Consider the following 17,794-nt stretch of genomic DNA (forward strand, 5'->3'; position numbering starts at 1 on the left):
GCCTCTTATGAGTGTATATGTACATAACAATGACAATGGGTAAGATTTGCAATTCTATCCCATGAGTCACCTGTGAGAAATTATTAATATACAGTAAATGTTAGTGGACTTAATATATAACCATGTGGTAGGGCCATTGTAAACCTGAGGTTAAACATTAGGTTTAATGAATTACATTGACTGCTTTGTATAAAGATAAACAGAAAACAACAAACACTCTACTTTTTTATCTTTAGGCTTCATCAAAAGGTTTTCTCTTATTCAGGAACTTACTTATTTTGGAAAGGAAAATATCAAATCCAAAAGAAAAAACAACAACATATCAGAACAGCCTCATACTTCACACAGTCTTGCCCCCCTCCATCCTGTTCAGTAACGTCCCTCACTGGTTTTTGTTTAAACTAACTTTATCTGAGTTTGGGACGATTTTTGAGCCCAGTAGATTTCATGCATATTATTTTTACAGACTTTTTATCTGTAACTGTGTTTCAAGTTCCTTTCCAAATCATGGCTCTTTGCAATTTTCTGTTACTTTTCAATGTTTTAGCAAAGCATTTGAACACTAGTGTAGCTTATGGACATGTCTGCAATGTTACTTCTGTTAGAACAAACATAATCTGGTAAATAAAGCAGCATAGATGTAAATACTTTCAAACGGGAAACTATTCAAAAATACAATATAATGAATATGATGTAAAAATGTAGGCCACGCAATCCAAATAGGTACACAAAATATGCACTTACAGAAGAGCTGACATAATGTACAAATATGGATAAAATTAAATTAATTCAACTAGTTCGTGCAAAGATCTTTTAAGGGGATAAACATTTGTAAATCAGTGTAATTTGTTGCTTCATATACGAAACTTTGTTACAATTTAAAATAACAAAAAAAGAAGCTCTGGCAGTGAAAATGATCATTTAAATTCATTGTGCAATTTATTCAGATTTTTCAGGACAGAAAAAAGGTCACACTGATGACGTAGATTTCTCAAAAACTCATGATACTTGGCGTTACAGTTACAGGAAGCGCGAGGATTTGGGGCTTCAACTCATCAAACTGGTAGTCGCGCGCCCCCTGCCGGCCAATCGACGTAACGCACGAATCGTACACCGGAAACCACGTGTTCAAGCGTTGCCATGCTTCTGTGAGCGACCTGGATTACTTCTCTTGGCTGTGTTTACTTGTGATTTTTAAACTACAGGGGACTTTTTTTCTGTGAAAACATGTCGGGAAAGTCGGAGCTGAAGATTAACTCTCAGTTCGCGCAGAAATATGAGAAGTATCGACAGAAAGAAGAGCTGCAGAGACGTAAGTGTGTCACTGGCTAAGCAGCGTGTTAGCGTCCCATCGTGGGGAAGTATTGCTAGCTTTAAAAGTAGTTGTTTTCTCCAGGGAAATGTGAAAGTTGCTATTATAATCTCTGCGTTCACGCTGTGTTTGTGCAGTGAAGGATCGCTACGGAGACCGAGCAGATGAGAGTGACTCGGGGTCTTCAGAGTCCAGCTCCGATGACAGTGAAGTGGTCAGTTAGCATCTCTAACTTTTCTTTTGCTTCCACTCTTTATCAGTGAGGTGCTTGTATGCATAACCTTGTGTGTGTCATTTCTCACCTTCAGGAGCTGGACCCTGATGTTGAGAGGGATTTTTACCGGACTCTGTCGCTGCTGAAGAAGAAGGACCCAAAGATCTACGAGAGAGATGCTAAGTTCTATTCAGAAGGTGATTGTTGGGTATTGACACTAGCTTTGTTTTCATGATTAGCAATAATCTTCATGCAGTGACTTACCTGTTGCTTTCAGGTGCATCCAGCAGTGATGCAAAACCTTCCACCTCGAAGGAGAAAGCAGTAAAGCCCATGTATCTTAAAGACTATGAAAGAAAAGTCATCCTGGAAAGGGAAGGGTGAGTGAAAATCTGTTTAACTGCATCAAATAGCATGAGACTACATCTATAAGGGATATCAATACAGGTAGTACCAAATTAGAGCCTGACTAATGTGCTGGTAAGCCGCTATTACTGTCTGATATTGACACATCAATATGGGTATTGATGGATATGGTGTCTGATATGAAAAACAATTTTACTTAATGCTAAAAAGGGTTGAGGTGTTCTGGTTGGGAAGTGTCACAAAATGACATGGCAGGGATGCAATATACACTCATACAATCATACACTCACTTAATTAGTTACACTGTGCTAGTACCTGCTTTCACCCTTGTTTGCCTTCTGAACTGCCTTAATTCTTTGTAGCATCAATTCAACAAGTTGCTGGAAACAATCACCAGAGATTTTGGTTCATATTGACATGACAGCATTAAACATTTGGTTCAGATTGGTTAGCCCCACATCCATGAAGTGAAACACCACATCCCAAACATGCTCCACTGGATTGCGATCCGATGAATGGAAGCCATTTCAGTGCAGTGGATTCATTGTCATGTTGAAGAAACTTTCACATGTTCAGAGTCACTTGAATTACATTTCTTCCCCAATTCTGATGCTCCGTTTGAGCTTCAGCAGGTTGTCTTGACTATGGTCCATATGTCTAAGTGCACTGAATTCTTGCCATGTGATTGCGTGATTACTTGTTGAACAGGTGTGCCTAATGTATTGGCCAGCAGGTGTATTTATAATTAATTACACAGATCTTGTGAGATGCCAAAGAAAGCCACTCCCTGATTCGCTGCTTAGTGGGTCAGGAAGCATTTGGTTTATTCCTCTTTCATATGTTTCCTGTTTAATTCTCTGCCTGTAACACGTCTCGTTCTTGTTTTGCAGAAAATATGAAGATGATGACGACGACAGCGATGATGAGGAGGCTGTCAAGAGAAAAGAGGTAGGCAAAGTTATTCACTAATATGTTTCCTCAGGAATGAACAAACCGCAGATGCTTTCATTAGTCACCTCTGTTTTCCTTCAAAGAGAGCCGCCTCTCCCAGCTACATGCAGGAGCAGAAGGAGCTGAAGGAAAGGTAAGTTAAGAGACACCTCGTGCTGTCCCGCTCTCGCACTCAAAGGCTGCTTACTGAAGTCGAAATCTCTCTGTGCAGCTTCTGGAAGTTCATCCAGGACAGCGATGACGATGATGAAGCTGGTGAGGCAGACAGAGCGTCCCAGCTGCTGACCAAGAGGATCAAAACACAGGAGGAGAAGGTCAGAAGCTGATACCTGCTGCTGCTCATCTTTAAATTGGCGTCATTTACAGATGATTTTCAGGTCAGGTTAAACTTATCTGTGGATGCTTGTAGGATAAAGAAGAGGAAGATTATGTGGAGTGGCTGAAAGGCCAGGCAGAACTCGAGGGTGCGGAGGAGGTGAAGGACATGGTGAGTGTGTGTAAAAAAGGCTGGAGAGAGTTCAGGAAGTTACATTTTGGTTGAGAAAGATGTTTGTGTTTAACTGACTGGTTATAAATGGTTTGTGTTGATATAGAAATATTTAAAAGACTACTGGAATGACCCAGAGCTGGATGAAAAGGAGCGTTTCCTGAGGGATTACGTGCTAAACAAGGGCTACCTAGATGACGATGACGACGATGATGAACGGTATGTGGAGGACCAGTTGGTTTATGTCTTAATCGTTAAGTGAAGAAACACGGAGTTGTCTCACTGCCTGCTTCAACAATGACTTATTGGGCCACATGCAGGATCCCAACCTACGATGAGGTGGTCCAGGATGACGTGGAGGATTCCGAGGAGGAGGGGGAGACTTTCTTAGAGCGCCAGGAGAACTTTGAGAGGAGCTACAACTTCCGCTTTGAAGAGCCCGATTCTCAAGAGGTCAAGACCTACCCCCGAAATATCGCCACCTCTGTGCGCACCAAGGACGACCGCAGGAAACGCAAAAGGGAGGAAATTAAAGAAAGGAAGCAAAAGGTGTGGATCATGTAGGAGAAGGAAGGAAAAAACCCCCACAGGAATCCAAGTTGATCCTTTATTTGTTTGTTAATATTTGCCTCTTTCCTGACAATCACTTCAGGAGAAAGAACAGAAGCAGGAGCAGCTGAAGCAGTTGAAGAACCTGAAGAGGAAAGAGATTATGGAGAAGCTGAAGAAGCTCCAGGAGCTGACGGGGAACGAGCAGCTTGCTTTCGATCAAGCCGACCTCGACGGAGACTTCGATCCAAAACAGCACGACCAGCTCATGCAGGTCAGTGTACTCACACACACGGTCTCACAAAATCATGCATACATAGAACAAAATGTGCAGGAATTTTCCTGATTTCACATCTGTTCACCACAAAAGCATAACTCAAGCTTTATTTATATAGCCCCAAATATCACAACAATAGCTGTCTCAAAGTCCTTGATATTGTTAGGTAAAGCTAGCAATGCAGTAATGCAGACAAAACCCCGACAATCAGATGATCTCATATGAGAAAGCACTTGTTGACAGTGGGGAAGAAAAAATCCCTTTTAACAGGAAGAAACATCTGGCAGAACCAGGCTCAGGGAGGGGCGGGGCCATCTGCTGCCATGTTGCATGTATGAAAACTGAAAATCTCTCTGGAGTTTACTGTGGCACATGCAAATAATCCAAGGTGTGGTTCTCTGTAATCCCAGGCTTTTTAGCGTTTGTCATGACAACTGGCTAACAAAAAAGGTTAGATTTAACCTTTACCCTGTACAAGTACATAAGCTAATCATCCAAACAAACCTCAGGCTTTACACCAGTGAACAACAACAATTGTTCGTATTTATTTGGTGAGGATGCTGCTTTTTATACGCATAACGTTTTACCACGATGTAATCATAGAGTGAATGGTATTAGTTGCTAAAGCTAAAAAAAGGTGCTGCACACTGCAATGATAAAGCATTAGGATAGAACACGTTAAGCAACAAAAAAATATATACTTGTAAAAAAACAAAATACTTGTAAAATAACAAGAAAAAATAAACATGCCAGAATTTTGCTTGTTTTTTGTAAAGCAAAAGAATTTTAAAAAAATTATTTTATGTTAGTTTTTAATGTCTGGTGTTGGAGAGGGCAGGGTCTGAAGGGTTAAACCTTCAGAGTGGTTAAGACGTGCCAAGCCATGCGGTGACTTGAGAAGAAATTATTAGAATCTGTTCTAAAACTTACCAGGACTTGATGTAAGGAAGACACATTTGCGGGACCATAAATCCTGCTACACACACACACAACACACACTTTGGAGGGAGGAGATAAAACCCACATATACTCTGTTGGGAGGAGCCAAACAATCAGTGGCATATGATCATGGATCACAAAGGAAAGTATGAAAATGTACTGCTACCCACATTTAGAGGACTTCTGGTTTTATATTTCAACTTGCTGTCATATAACATTTAAAAAAATTTTTTTTGGGGGAGAAATTTCTGAAACCTTCTTAGGGTTGGTCTGAGACTTGAGAGATTAAACAGAAGGATTATAACCCAAAATTTGGACTCATTTATGGAAAAGTTATTTATTTTCAGTTGTAGAGAGAGGGGGGGAAAGAGTGGCATAAACAAGCAACCTGCTATGATTGTAATATGGATAAAGCTTCAGATCCAGAGCAGGAGCAGCAATGCAACAGCTGTCGGCGTTTACCTTAACGATGGCCGGCCTCCTGCGGTTCACACAGCTGCGTTGCGTTTGGCTGATTTCTCTGCGTGCCTCTGGCCTCAGCTCCAGCATTTAAACCAGGAGGTCGAAGAAAGAACTGAAAGTCTCGTTTAACTTCACCGGCAGTTTGTGTTTGCAGAAATTCTTTGGAGACGAATACTACGGAGAGGAGGAGGATGAGAAGCCTCAGTTTGAGGACGATGATGAGCTGGAGGGTGAGCCAACTGAGAAGCCAGTTTTAATCAGATTGAAGCTAACATGTGCTAAATACACATTTGTGGGTCGCACTGAGTCATGAGTAGAAATTTGATGTGATTGTGGCGCTCAGTTTATTTTTTGCATAAATGTCTGAACATAACCTCCTGTGTGTGTGTGTCAGAGCACTGGAACTGGGACACTTGGACCGGAGAGGAGGACTACGGCGAGGAGTATGATAGAGAGGAGTACAGTGCTGCTGAACCCTACTGCGAGGATCAAGACTTTAATGTGAGCTTATGCTCCTTACTGATCAGTTGTCTGATGCTGATTGTCCTGATCAACAGTCTCTCTCACTAAAAGATCTTTGTTTCCACCTGTTTCTGCAGATGGATGCAGACTATGACCCCAGTCAGCAAACAGTTTCCAAGAAGAAGAAGAAAAAGGAGAGGAAGATGATGAAGAAGGAGGATCTGCCTCAAATGGGCAAGAAAAAAAAGAAGTCTCGCTTTGCAGAGGTCATCACCAAGAACAAACCTGTGTTTGATCCTCGTAAGTGCCGTTAAAGCTCGCACGTGCTCTCTAACACACAGCGTGGAGGTTGTCTGACGGAGCGCTGTCGTTTCAGAGGAGAAGACCTTCGAGCAGTACTTGGACGAGTACTACAAGCTGGACTACGAGGACGTCATCGATGACCTCCCGTGCAGGTTTCGCTACAGGCAGGTGGTGCCCAATGACTTTGGCCTGACCACAGATGAGGTGAGAGAGGTTGCACTTGCAGGCTTTTCATTTTTGCACAGTGGCAGGTTAATGATGATTACCACACTAAGCTGAAGTCAGCTCACTTAGCTGTGTCCTCAGTGTTTCAGTCTTCTTGTAGCCTCCATATTGGCTCTTAATGATGTCATGAATGTGTTGCAGTAGATTGCCATGTAGTGCACGTTAGGTTGTGGATAATCTCATTTGCTCTCATTATGGGAAATGCTCTTTGATCTGGCCATTCATGAGTCTGGGCACATGACACCCACTCTGTTCTGTTCCCACATGCACCAGCATATAGAGTTCAAAGCTGCAGAGCATGTGTGGGAGACAGTGTTTAGGCTGTAGGTGAATTGTTCTGCGGTGATGAGCCTTGGCTAGATTGATCTGGTATTGCTTCCTTCTGGGGAGAGCTCTGACCAGGGAATGATCTCAGCTTAATCTTCTCTCTGAGCAGACCACACAGTGATTTGATGAAGTGGCAGCAAATGCAAAATTATCCAAAAATTGATTTGAACTAATGAGGCTGCTTCCTCTCTGCAGATTATAAAGGCTAATGACAAGGAGCTGAACCGCTGGTGCTCTCTGAGGAAGACGTGCATGTTCAGGTACACTGGTTCTGTCTTCTTTAAAGCGTTTCGTCCCTTTATCTGATGTCTGTTGTTCAACTTTTCTTCTTTGCTTTGACAGGTCTGAAAAGGAAGAGCTGAGCGATCTGAAGAACTACAAAATCAAGGCTCAGAATGACAGGAAGAAGAGAGAAATCCTTAGCTCTGTGTATCTGGAGTGAGTAACATATTGATCTACTGTATTAATGAATGTGTTCCAATCATTTTATCAATATGTGACCATGTTAATTTACCCTACAGAGACGATGAAGATGTGATTGAGGCCAAGACAAAGGTGGGCAAGAAGCGAAGAGATCGTCTGAAGAACACTGAGAAGCAAAACACAGAAGCAGAGGATGGTAGTGCAGTCCCCCCTGTGGACTCTACAGAACAGACTCTTGTTCAGGCTCTTCAGGAGGCCGGGGATGCCATTGAGGACGAGGAGGAGATTCTGATTCCCAAGAAAAAGAAACATAAAGGAGAACCCCAGATTACAGAGGAGGCGGTGGCAGCAGCTAAACCAGAAGAAGTGAAAAATGGGACTGAGAGACCGAAATGGTCTAAGAAGAAGCACAAGCATTCAGGTGGCCGTGTCCTCTCAGGAAGAATCGGGGTGAAGATAGGAGGCCGGGAGTTCAGTAGGCAGAGACTGAAGGCCTACGGCCTGAACCCCAAGAGATTGTACTTCAGACAGCTCGGCAGACAAAAACGAAAGGCTCAGGAGAAGAAGGAGAAGCAGAAAAACAAAGAGTGATGACAGCTCTGCCACTGTTTCAGATACAATCCTTCATAATCATGGTGTGAAATACAGTATGGAGAAAAATGGCAAACTTTCCCAATGTTTCACTTCTTCACATTGACCCTTTTGACTGTATAATGTAAATAAAATGTGTATTAAATGGTAGCTATGAAAACCTGAAGCTCCAGTTCTGTTGTGTAATCTTGTGACTCTTGCATTGGTTGGAGTCATTTGTGCCAGCTTATGGTTAGGTGTGGGTGGTTTTTGTATGTCAGGCATTTATGACTCAGATCTGGCAGCAGCTCATTGATGTACTGGACCCCTGAGAACCTGCATGAATTGCTAATTCCTGAAACCCCAATGGCATTGTGGTTTGTTTTAAATGTCATCCACGGGGGCTCTTAGAAGTGCATCGTATCTCTGTGCTCAAAACAGCCTGTTGGTTGGCCTGTCTTATAACTGCAAAATCAATTTGCTGTATTGAGTGGGTTGTATCTTTTGTTTTGGACAGTTTCAAAAGCGAGTGGTTGGGGGGGGAAAAAAACATTTCCAACTATAGTTGGGGGGGAAAAAACCGGGTTGAAAGTGTATCAATACACAAGACTTGTACCTTATTCCATTCCTCATGCAAAGCTGCTTTAAAAGGTCAACATCTGCAAAGTTAAATGATTAACCAGCGTGTTAAAATCATTTAAAGTGGGAAATTTAAAGTAAAATTACAACAGGAATTTCTGTAAAATCAACTAGTCCTCACATGTTTTGTCATTTGACTGGTGTACATTAGGGGGCGGTATGAGCTTAAGGACGGTCTGAAAGTCAGACTACTACCAACGAAGAAGAAAAGAAGCGGCGCGCTCAGCGGATGAATTTGAATCCTGGAGGAGTGCTAGTCGGTATGTTTACTGTTCTAATTTGACCTCAAAACATGCTTCTTCCTTCCATAGCCCTGTTGTTACTTGATTGACATACCCTGGAGGATATTGTTGGGCACTCGTACTGTGTTTGTTAGCCTTTTTAGAGCATGCTAGCTTGATACGCAACTACCGTTCAAAGGAAGCTTTGATTCGTAAACGTAAATAAGTCTTTATGGGCCTTAAAATTTCACCGATAGCGCTTAAAATGGAAAGTAATGTTTTCTAAACTTTTTAACGTACAGTTTGTAACAGGAACGTATGTCCAAGAGCGAAAATAATCTCTTCCCCTTGTTAAACGGAATTATCAAGATACTCAAACTTTACTTTGTGTTATTACACAGTCAGACTAACTCATCTGGGTGTTTCTCACGGTTGCATGTTTACCTCTGAAGCTTAGTGAGTCTTGATAAACTCTTTCACAGCATTAGCCGACATGTTTTCACTTTAATTTAGTATCTTCTGTGCTTTCTAGCTGCCCACTATGGCTCAAGGTCATAAATTTCAAGACTTGGAGGAGACTGGGGAGGCTTTGGTGGGATTCATCAACAGCAGTCAGCCTGACAGACTGAAAGGACTGAAAGATGAGCATCAGGCTCTTTTTGATCAACACACAGAAACAGCGAAGATTGTCACACAGATTTTAAAAGGTAAGCAAACAGCCGGTTTGTTCCTTTTACACCGTCGTGTGCATTTTCATGGGCACATGAATCCAAAGTGAAGGCTGTGAAATTTTGTGGCACTCGTGTGAACCGTCTGCCTGTGTCAGAAAAACTTCATTGTTTTCCCTCTGTGTGTCGCTGTCCTCCATCCTCAGATTTGGCTCAGGTTGAGGAGAATGCAGGTCAGAGGCTGTTGGACATGGAACAGGAGAAGATGCAAAGGGAGAAGGAGCTTGAGAGCTTGGAGGAGCAGCTGAGGCAGTGCACAGCCAAGAGCCAGATCACTGACTCAGAATTACAGTATCCTTTTTTATAGGTGTGTTTGTCATGAAGAAAAACGGCTATAAAACAAGTCCATTTTATTTGTTATCTTCCTGAACCCTCCTCCAGGTTTCTTCAAAAAGAGTTGGAGAGTCTGAGAAACGCTGAAAATGAGCTCGAGATTCTTCAGAGTGAAGTCGAAGAAGACACCACTGAGGTCATCCCTTCAGCAGTGTGAGTGTGGTACAGTTAGTTAAAAAAGGGTTTCATCTCAAATAAGATTTAGACAAGAATGTGAAGCCTTCACATTCTTGTCTAATATATATATATTTGCGCATATATACATATACACGGCCTGTTTCAAATCAGAACCCTACCCGTGTGCAGTTGTGCATCAACAGTAAAAGTGCAGATGCTCTCAACTTTACATGTTACAACACCATTCAGTGTGAACAGTGAAGACAATCTGGATATTTTTTTAATTCCGGGATTTTTCTTTAAATTCTTTCAACTTTTTCATCAGGATGGTCGTGAGATGGTTCTTAAAAAGTCATGTTTAAGTTATTGAATTCTCATAAATGGTTCTCATGGTCTGGAAAGTTCACTTTTTAATGTGTGTTTGACTTGTAGAGATGGATGGTAGTGGTGGTTCAGTTATGCAGTCATTCCAAAAAGGTCACATTTAATGCATAAGCAAGCATGAGATTACAACTGTGAGCATGTGTTTCTTTGACCTTAGTTGCTGAGGTAGCTAAGTAAATCATTGTTTTTCGCGAGCAGAGATTACCCCAAACAGCAAGAAGATGATCATAAAATTTTGCCTGACACACCAGCTTTATGTCACAATCTCACTGTGCTATGCATGCCTAACAGGCTGCACATGGAGCAAAGTGTGAACATCAGGGGGTTTTTGTTTTGTTTTTGCATCAGCATTGCCCTATAAATATCACAGAGAGAGGAAAAAAAGCAGCGTGCATGCCTGTAGTTGCCAGAGATGTGCACAGACCTCTGCAAAAATCATTTATGTTTACTTTTTATTTAGCATTACAGTTTTCAACCATTAAAGGTGATTTTTTTTAAAAAAAATCACTTTACTGTAAAATATTTAATGCAATGAAGACACATCTTGACAGGCTGGATTAACAAGATTCATCAGTTATGAAAATAATCAAAGTTTTGGATAAAGTTAAATGGGAGCGGAAGTGAGTTTGTTGCCTGTGGGTGTTTGTGGAAATCTTTCTTCTGAATTTGCTGCAAACCTGCACTTCCAGTTTACTGTTTTTGTAATAGTGACAGTTTTCTGCTATGCTTCTCCAAACGGTTGCCTTTTAATGTTCCCGGGCTTTTGACAGCTCTGGAGTAAACAGCATGTCTTATTATGCATACTGGATATGAATGATCAAAGTTTGAATATGCTTATCTCAGCTATTGAATTAAGGCTTTATAAAGAACATTTTAATAAATAATAAATTAAAATAGTCTGGGAGTATGACGAACAAGAGGGCTCATCTCATGCACCACCTGGTATAATGTTGGCTGAGCAAACTTACATTAAATCAACACTGGTTACACTTAGCTTGGCAAAGCTACCTCCTATTTCAGAGCAATCTAATGGCTGAGTCACACAACAGCGGCGTTCTTACGTCTATGTCGGTGACTTCCTATTGATTTTTTTTCACATTCTGCAACTTGTGGTGACTGAGTTGCGATTGTGCGGTTCACCTGATAGGGGGCAACCTTTCTCCAAACAGTTGCACTCTGACTCGGACCGACTGCAGTCACTCAGAGAAATTGTTGAAGGTTTGCGGATAACTATCTGATTTATAAATACAGATTGCTCACTGCAATAATTAAATATGAATTTTTGTTAAATGTGAATTTATGTCTATGTAGAAAGCAACCGTGATTTTTGAAGTTATATTACAATTAATTGGTGTATTATCAGAAATAGATTAATTAATGTAATTGCCAGCTTGACCCCATTCAGTATCAGACTGATTGCAGACTGATGCTGTCTAATGGCAGGTTTGAGTGTCAGTGTTGGTATGTTTGATAATATCATCTTTCAGCAAAAAATAACTGAAGTGAGAGAACTTTATCGCATTGGATAAAACTGACCAAGTTTAACTTTGAGGACATCATTTGCAGTTGAAAAAGGTGCTAAATCACAATGTAAGGTACTGCAATAATCAACAGATCCAGAATGTTAAAAATCTAAATATTATAGTATCTGATGATTCCCATCTCGAGTATTTCACTTTTTTATATGCTTTTTAAAAACTGTTGTGAGTTTGAATAATTGCTACTATGGCCAGATCTTGATTTCTTTTATTTTTTTTATTTTTTAAATCAATTAATTGATTTTTTTTATGGTACCGGTACTTCCTTTTGTGTTTTTATATTCTAACCCTTTTATGGTACTTCCTGTTAAAATAGAAAAGCAACAGTGTTGTGTATCACATGTCTGTAAAGAGCTTTAAACACTGCACTGTGCAGGTATGTAATCAGAGATGATCTGAAGCATCGACTGTTTGTGAATTCTGTTTATTCTTATTTCTTTTCTCTTTTTTTAACAGATACGTGGCTCAGGTCTACTACCTAATAACCAAGATCAAGTGGGAATATGACACCCCGGCGAACATTTTAAAAGGAGGTACAGTCATGTTTTCTCATTTTCAGTGTACCATCTTCTCATGTACTTGAAGTTTGGTGTTGATGTGGCTTCAGACCATCAGCTTCTTTCCTTACATTGCAGTGCACTATGGTGCAGACCTGGCAACCCCCATCAACATCGACACCTCCTCGCGCTCTCGCATTGATGTAAGCGACCAGCTGTGGGGCTTCGTCAGCACCGAGTGGTAGCCGAAGGACGGATGTGAAGTAGTCAGAGGTGTTGAGTGTGTTATTTTTGTTTGTCTGTAGATGTGCGTGTTCTGTTCTCGTGTTTTTAAAAATTAAAATTGTCACACCCTTGGATTTGTGCCTTTTTGTTTAGTGCCTAAAATGTTGGTCGGGGTGCCCTTTGTCTAATGTGTTTCAGTAATGAGGATGGGATGAGACTGAGTGGTTTGACGGTCACTAGATGGCGCTGTAGAGTGTCATCTACAGCTTTTCTAATTGTCTTTAGAGATGGCATTTTGCTTTACTGAGTGTTATATAGTTTAAAGATTAAAGGAAAAGGCTGTTGACAGATTTAAAAAAAGATTTAGAGGTTAAATCAGTAAATAAAGTTTTTCATTTTTTCCCCTTTAACGCCACCATATCAAGGTAGTCTAATCAATTTATTATAAACTGGGTGTCTTAGTATTTAATTAAATAGCTTTACACTTTTCAGTGTAATTTTATTATCAGAATCTACTTTGATTTGGCAATCACACTCATCCTGTAATTTTAGCTCTTTATCTGTTACTATTTACTTTTTATTGATCACCTTAAATACCAAATAAAAATATCAAGTTTAGTTATTTATTTGAATTTTCCCTCTATGTCCAGTCTGCAGTGGCTTTTGTTGGGCCTTTCTTTTTCTTTTTCAAAAGTAAAACATGAACTCAAGGCCATTAAAATCCCCCCATCATCATTTATATGTGGCTTTGCTGAACTAGCAAGTTGTGCATTTGCAGCAGGAGAAAGATTTTCAAATATATAGTATCCTGGTTGCCCACGCATGACACTGTGGGTTGTGTTATATACCCTCAGGCCTTGTTCTACAAGAACTAAGTCACCCCTTTCTTTGCAGGATGGTGTTTGGTTTAGAGTGGGCAGGATGACATATACAGACTTAGGGAGACATAAATTCACAGCTACCAGAATGTGGTTTCCTTACGGTAAACAGAGCATTAAGCGCACAGTTTTGTTTTTTTCTTTCTTTCTGCAACTTCATCGATACCTCTGCCTCAGCACACATCATTCGGTGGTTTTGGCAAGTGGTTTCCATGGAGGTGGGGTTTTGTCACTTAAGCCCGCGTTCCAGTGTAGTATTCTTGAGCTTTCCTTTGATGATGTTTGAGTAGGTATTTGAGCTTTCAGTTCTGCCGAATTATTTAAGCGATGCTTCTGTGTAACTTGGTAAATGCTCCACTTGTCGTCGGTTTAGGTATTTTAGAATCAATTTAGTAGCGGCGTGATAATTTAAGACCAGCTTTAGTAAGTAACGGTGTTGTTTCGTCTCGGAGTACCAGAAATGTGTCAAATCAAACACAAAGTGCTACAAGCACATCATTTATCGCGTGACTTCACATTTTTCTCCATGTACAGTAGGTGATAGAGAGGTGACATTTTTAAACCTGTCTATTACTGACTTTTTCTTATATCTCGAGTTGGTTATTTTATTGTTTTCCTATTGTATAAGTCAGGAAGTGCCAGGTATATGTATAGATATTTTCGTAGCGAGAAACAGGAAGGATGTCGACCTCTTGTGAGACTTGTGCAACTTTAGAAGACACAAAGAGACCTCGATGTAAAAATCGTTCACATATTTTTATTCAGTGCACTTATAAAACCATCATAACTTAAATGACAATTATACAAAAAAATACTACGCAAGTAGGTTAGAAGTATTTACAAAGTATACAAAAAACTGTAAATATATATTTTACTCTCATTAATGTACAGTATTAAAATAAGTACAGAATTAATTCACCAGGTTGCACACACTCTGATGGGTTGTGATCGGTCGCTACTGTTGCTGCTGCATCAGTTAAAGCTGAGAAAAAAAATAAGTTTACATCATTTCATCAAACACATCGAGCTCGAGCTTTCTCCAAAGTCCACAGCTAAAACATCTCACTGCCACATACTGCTCTGTCAAACCCAGAAGGCGTCTACAAGCCTCCGCTGTCAGCTTTTATTGCTTTTAGGTATTCATCATGTGCTGCTACATATGTTAAAAGGACCTCCAAAGCAGCGAACCACCCAGCTCAGCCCCCCTGTATGACGTCCTCTAGGCCGCTGAGCGTATGATGTTGGCAGAGGAAAAGGAGGGGGGGGACCTCTACCGAGCATCGTCGCTGACCAGAAACTCATATGGCAGAAATTACATGGGTTTGGCAGCAGGTTTGCTGGGTGTGGATGCTCCACATTTATGACAACATATCATTAGGTGCTACACAGGCTGAGGAGAGATAAGGATGAATCTCGTGCTTTGGCTTTGGGTTCACTCTATCAAAATGCATTTATGTGAAACATCTGCACACACACTTTGATTTCTCTGTACGTGCAAACACTGCTAAGTGCTCGATCAGAATACTGGCCTTGTTAAGTCAAAGAAAGAAAAAAAACTAATGCTGTTTTTGTTGTTGTTTTCCCACATGAAACTTAAAGCTACTATTTAAGGCACTGATGTTTCTGTTAGTCACACTTTTATATGAATTGTGAACATAAATGTTTATATTTTTACACTGAATGCTTAACCGTAAAGGTCTTTCTCCCTGTTTGGACATCGCCACAAACATGTTGCACATTCTTTAGATGAGAACTGAAGAGTGCACAACACAGAAATTCAACTTCTGTTGCATAGTCGATAATGTGTCTTAGTTCAGAAGGGGTAGTTGAATCACACACTAGAGGCAAAGTTCTTAGTCCGAGTGCTTGCTGTCAGTGCTAATTCAAGAGCGAGGCACCGTGTCATGTCCTAGATATCCTAGGATAAATGGCTTTAATCGTCGAGGGTGTAAAGTTACCGGAGGAGACTGTCGTGTCCAGGCCCTCCAGCCTGTGTGAAGCTGCATCTGTCTGCGTCTTAGTGGTGCTACAATCCAGGAAGGGCATCCCGATTTTCTTCACCTGCCCGTCTTCTGTCATGAGGCAGGGTCGGCAGAGCAGCCTGATGATGGCCCTCCTCATGTCCTTGCTGGTCAGGGTGTAGATGATGGGGTTAAGAAGAGAGTTGATCATAGCGATGCCCAGGAAGTAGTCTGCCTTGTGGAGCACCTTGCACTTTCCAGTAGGGCAGAAGAAATCCAGCAGGAGGAGGATGAAGAGAGGCAGCCAGCATGCGATGAAGACTCCCAGCACTATGGTGACTGTCTTCAGCAGGGCCATGTACTTCTGGGACTTGCGGTAAAGACCTTTCCGGTGCGGAACCGAAGCGAGGCGTTGAGTGTTGGCCTTGACGATGCGGAAGATGCGGACGTACAGGACCACGATGGACATGAGGATGGCGCTGAAGATGGTGATGCAGAAGAGGATGTAACTCTTGGCGTAGAGCGGCAGGACTGTGGAGCACTGGTCCAGTTTACCCATGCAGTTCCAGCCGAGGACTGGCAGGACACCCAGGAATACAGACAGCACCCAGCTCGCTCCAATCAGAGCGAACATGCGCCCCTGTTTATTGCCCTGGTATGGCTTCATCCTCACCATGGTGACATGGCGCTCGATGGCGATGGCCAGCAGGCTGATGACGGAGGCGGCCAGCATGATGAACACACCACCCTCACGCAGGAAATACATCACAGGTGTCATGTTTAATGTGTGGACACCAGACGTAATGATGTTCACCATGTAGGTGAAGCCTGCGAGCAGGTCAGAGAGAGTCAGATTGCCCAGTAAGTAGTACATAGGAACGTGGAACTTCTTGTTCTTCCATATGGCCAGAAGCACCACAGCGTTTTCTGCAACAATGAGCAGACAGACCAGCAGGAACGCAATGGCCTCGGGTTTGAGTCCATCTTGTTGGTACTTCTCATTGTCGAGCTTGCCCACGTACCTGTAGTGCTCTGTGATGATGGTCTTGTTCTGGTACTCACTAAACATCACAGACATAGTTGCAGAGGTAGGCCTTGGGGTAAAAGATGGGGCTACAGCAACACAGGCAGCACGTTGTTGTGTTTCCCAGAGATTTTTTTTCTTTGCCTTTTCTGATTTTAGGTTAGATCCACAGATGAGGTGTCATACAGTCCTCCACCTGGGCATTGTTTCTTCTTTCGGAACTTAAATATGCAGGGTGGAAAGCCTTCCTTTGATGCTATCACTTAGGATTTCCTGTGGTATGACAAAGTTTCCTCCAAAAATCTAAATTTTCAATGCTTGGGGCGCGCACTAGGAGGCGATGATAGCGAACCTGCGTAAAACAAGAGAGGAAAAAGTAAACGTGAGACGTGAAACAACGGAGGAAAGGAAACAGGGGATCACTTAAACTCCAATATTCGAAAATGCAACAATAATAATAAAAAGACTACACTCGATTGGAATCACATTAATGACTAACGAAGATAGGAAGTCTCCAGCGGGAAATGACCATTTACTGTAACAACTTCAAAATAGCTGTAATGAATTCATCGGGGAAAATGGTTTAAGCTTGAATGGAAATAACGAGGAAGCTGTAATTGATCATTTTCCTTAATTCGTTGCAGTAGAAGCTATAGTTTTCTGCTTTTTAATTTCTTAAATTAATGTTTTCTTTCACTGCTGCTACACATAAAAACTTCAAAGTGGCTCCCAGCTCATAGAGAGCCATTTGCCATTCATGCGTAAATATGCATTAACCTCTCCAAACCTACAAGTCCTACAGATAACATAATTAACCCTGTGCTTTTTGTATTTTATTTCATTTACTTTGTCATTTATTTATTTAGCAACTAAGTCTAGCCTTAATTGGCATACGTAAAATAAGAGCTGGCCAACACACGATATGAAGTCAAAATGAACTACACTGATGAGTTTTAAAGCGAGTCATACATTTTACGCACGCAGAATAAAAAGAAACAAACTAAAAAAAAGTTAGAGAATAAAAGCTTTAACGCACCTTAAAAACGTTGAAATATCCAGTAAGAGTTTGAAATGAGCCCTCGGCAGGAGGAGAGGACGCAGGCTCTGCGATCACAGCGCACTACAGCCACACGCGACTGTGCTGTGGGAATAGAGGAGGGCAGGACTGAACTTGCTGCAGAGGGTTGGTCTACGACTCTTTGTTTCAACGAGTTTTTTTCTCCCTCTTTCGCCTGACCCCTTCATTTTATATATATATATGTTTGTTTGTTTTTTTGTTTTTTGCCCTTATGATAAATTGCACCTTTAAGACAGATTGTTTCTGTTTGTCACGGCAACAGAAGAGGAGGAAGAGAGTGGGATTTTTTTTCACCTTATCAGTT

The 17,794-nt window shown here is 41.3% G+C and overlaps 3 protein-coding genes and 1 non-coding gene across 4 annotated transcripts; 3 read left to right on the forward strand and 1 right to left on the reverse strand.

Moving 5' to 3' along the window:
- The first annotated feature begins 1,129 nt into the window (after nucleotides 1-1,129).
- kri1 (KRI1 homolog) lies at nucleotides 1,130-8,042 on the forward strand. The gene is made up of 18 exons (XM_063470484.1): nucleotides 1,130-1,312; nucleotides 1,450-1,526; nucleotides 1,621-1,723; nucleotides 1,804-1,906; nucleotides 2,783-2,840; nucleotides 2,927-2,976; nucleotides 3,055-3,157; nucleotides 3,253-3,330; nucleotides 3,437-3,549; nucleotides 3,651-3,879; nucleotides 3,983-4,153; nucleotides 5,712-5,787; nucleotides 5,952-6,058; nucleotides 6,157-6,319; nucleotides 6,396-6,526; nucleotides 7,070-7,134; nucleotides 7,217-7,312; nucleotides 7,396-8,042. Exons 1-18 carry the CDS (start codon nucleotides 1,228-1,230, stop codon nucleotides 7,886-7,888), a joined length of 2,301 nt encoding a protein of 766 aa, XP_063326554.1. The 5' UTR covers nucleotides 1,130-1,227; the 3' UTR covers nucleotides 7,889-8,042.
- On the forward strand, nucleotides 6,885-6,983 carry LOC134626834 (Z30 small nucleolar RNA). The gene has a single exon (XR_010093844.1). It is a non-coding gene; the product is annotated as a Z30 small nucleolar RNA (small nucleolar RNA).
- A 669-nt stretch (nucleotides 8,043-8,711) lies between the features above and the next one.
- Nucleotides 8,712-12,666, forward strand: spc24 (SPC24 component of NDC80 kinetochore complex). Its single transcript, XM_063470486.1, has 6 exons — nucleotides 8,712-8,766; nucleotides 9,260-9,434; nucleotides 9,602-9,746; nucleotides 9,837-9,941; nucleotides 12,284-12,360; nucleotides 12,463-12,666. The coding sequence occupies exons 2-6, from the start codon at nucleotides 9,269-9,271 to the stop codon at nucleotides 12,567-12,569; spliced, it is 600 nt and encodes a 199-aa protein (XP_063326556.1). The 5' UTR covers nucleotides 8,712-8,766; nucleotides 9,260-9,268; the 3' UTR covers nucleotides 12,570-12,666.
- Nucleotides 12,667-14,176: 1,510 nt separating this feature from the next.
- Nucleotides 14,177-17,576, reverse strand: s1pr5a (sphingosine-1-phosphate receptor 5a). The gene is made up of 2 exons (XM_063471329.1): nucleotides 17,449-17,576; nucleotides 14,177-16,764 (listed from the first exon to the last, which is right to left on the reverse strand). Exon 2 carries the CDS (start codon nucleotides 16,464-16,466, stop codon nucleotides 15,330-15,332), a length of 1,137 nt encoding a protein of 378 aa, XP_063327399.1. The 5' UTR covers nucleotides 16,467-16,764; nucleotides 17,449-17,576; the 3' UTR covers nucleotides 14,177-15,329.
- Between the last annotated feature and the right edge of the window lie 218 nt (nucleotides 17,577-17,794).

This window comes from Pelmatolapia mariae, linkage group LG4 (assembly GCF_036321145.2).
Source record: "Pelmatolapia mariae isolate MD_Pm_ZW linkage group LG4, Pm_UMD_F_2, whole genome shotgun sequence".
Lineage (NCBI taxonomy): Eukaryota > Metazoa > Chordata > Actinopteri > Cichliformes > Cichlidae > Pelmatolapia > Pelmatolapia mariae.

Bases quoted from the DNA above. Each gene is read 5' to 3' on its own strand.
- s1pr5a (XM_063471329.1), bottom strand. From the start codon at position 16,466: ATGTCTGTGATGTTTAGTGAGTACCAGAACAAGACCATCATCACAGAG.
- spc24 (XM_063470486.1), top strand. From the start codon at position 9,269: ATGGCTCAAGGTCATAAATTTCAAGACTTGGAGGAGACTGGGGAGGCT. The intron at 9,435-9,601 runs GTAAGCAAACAG...CTCCATCCTCAG, and splicing joins TGTCACACAGATTTTAAAAG to ATTTGGCTCAGGTTGAGGAG. The intron at 12,361-12,462 runs GTACAGTCATGT...CTTACATTGCAG, and splicing joins GGCGAACATTTTAAAAGGAG to TGCACTATGGTGCAGACCTG.
- kri1 (XM_063470484.1), top strand. From the start codon at position 1,228: ATGTCGGGAAAGTCGGAGCTGAAGATTAACTCTCAGTTCGCGCAGAAA. The intron at 2,977-3,054 runs GTAAGTTAAGAG...CTCTCTGTGCAG, and splicing joins CAGAAGGAGCTGAAGGAAAG to CTTCTGGAAGTTCATCCAGG. The intron at 6,527-7,069 runs GTGAGAGAGGTT...TCCTCTCTGCAG, and splicing joins TTGGCCTGACCACAGATGAG to ATTATAAAGGCTAATGACAA.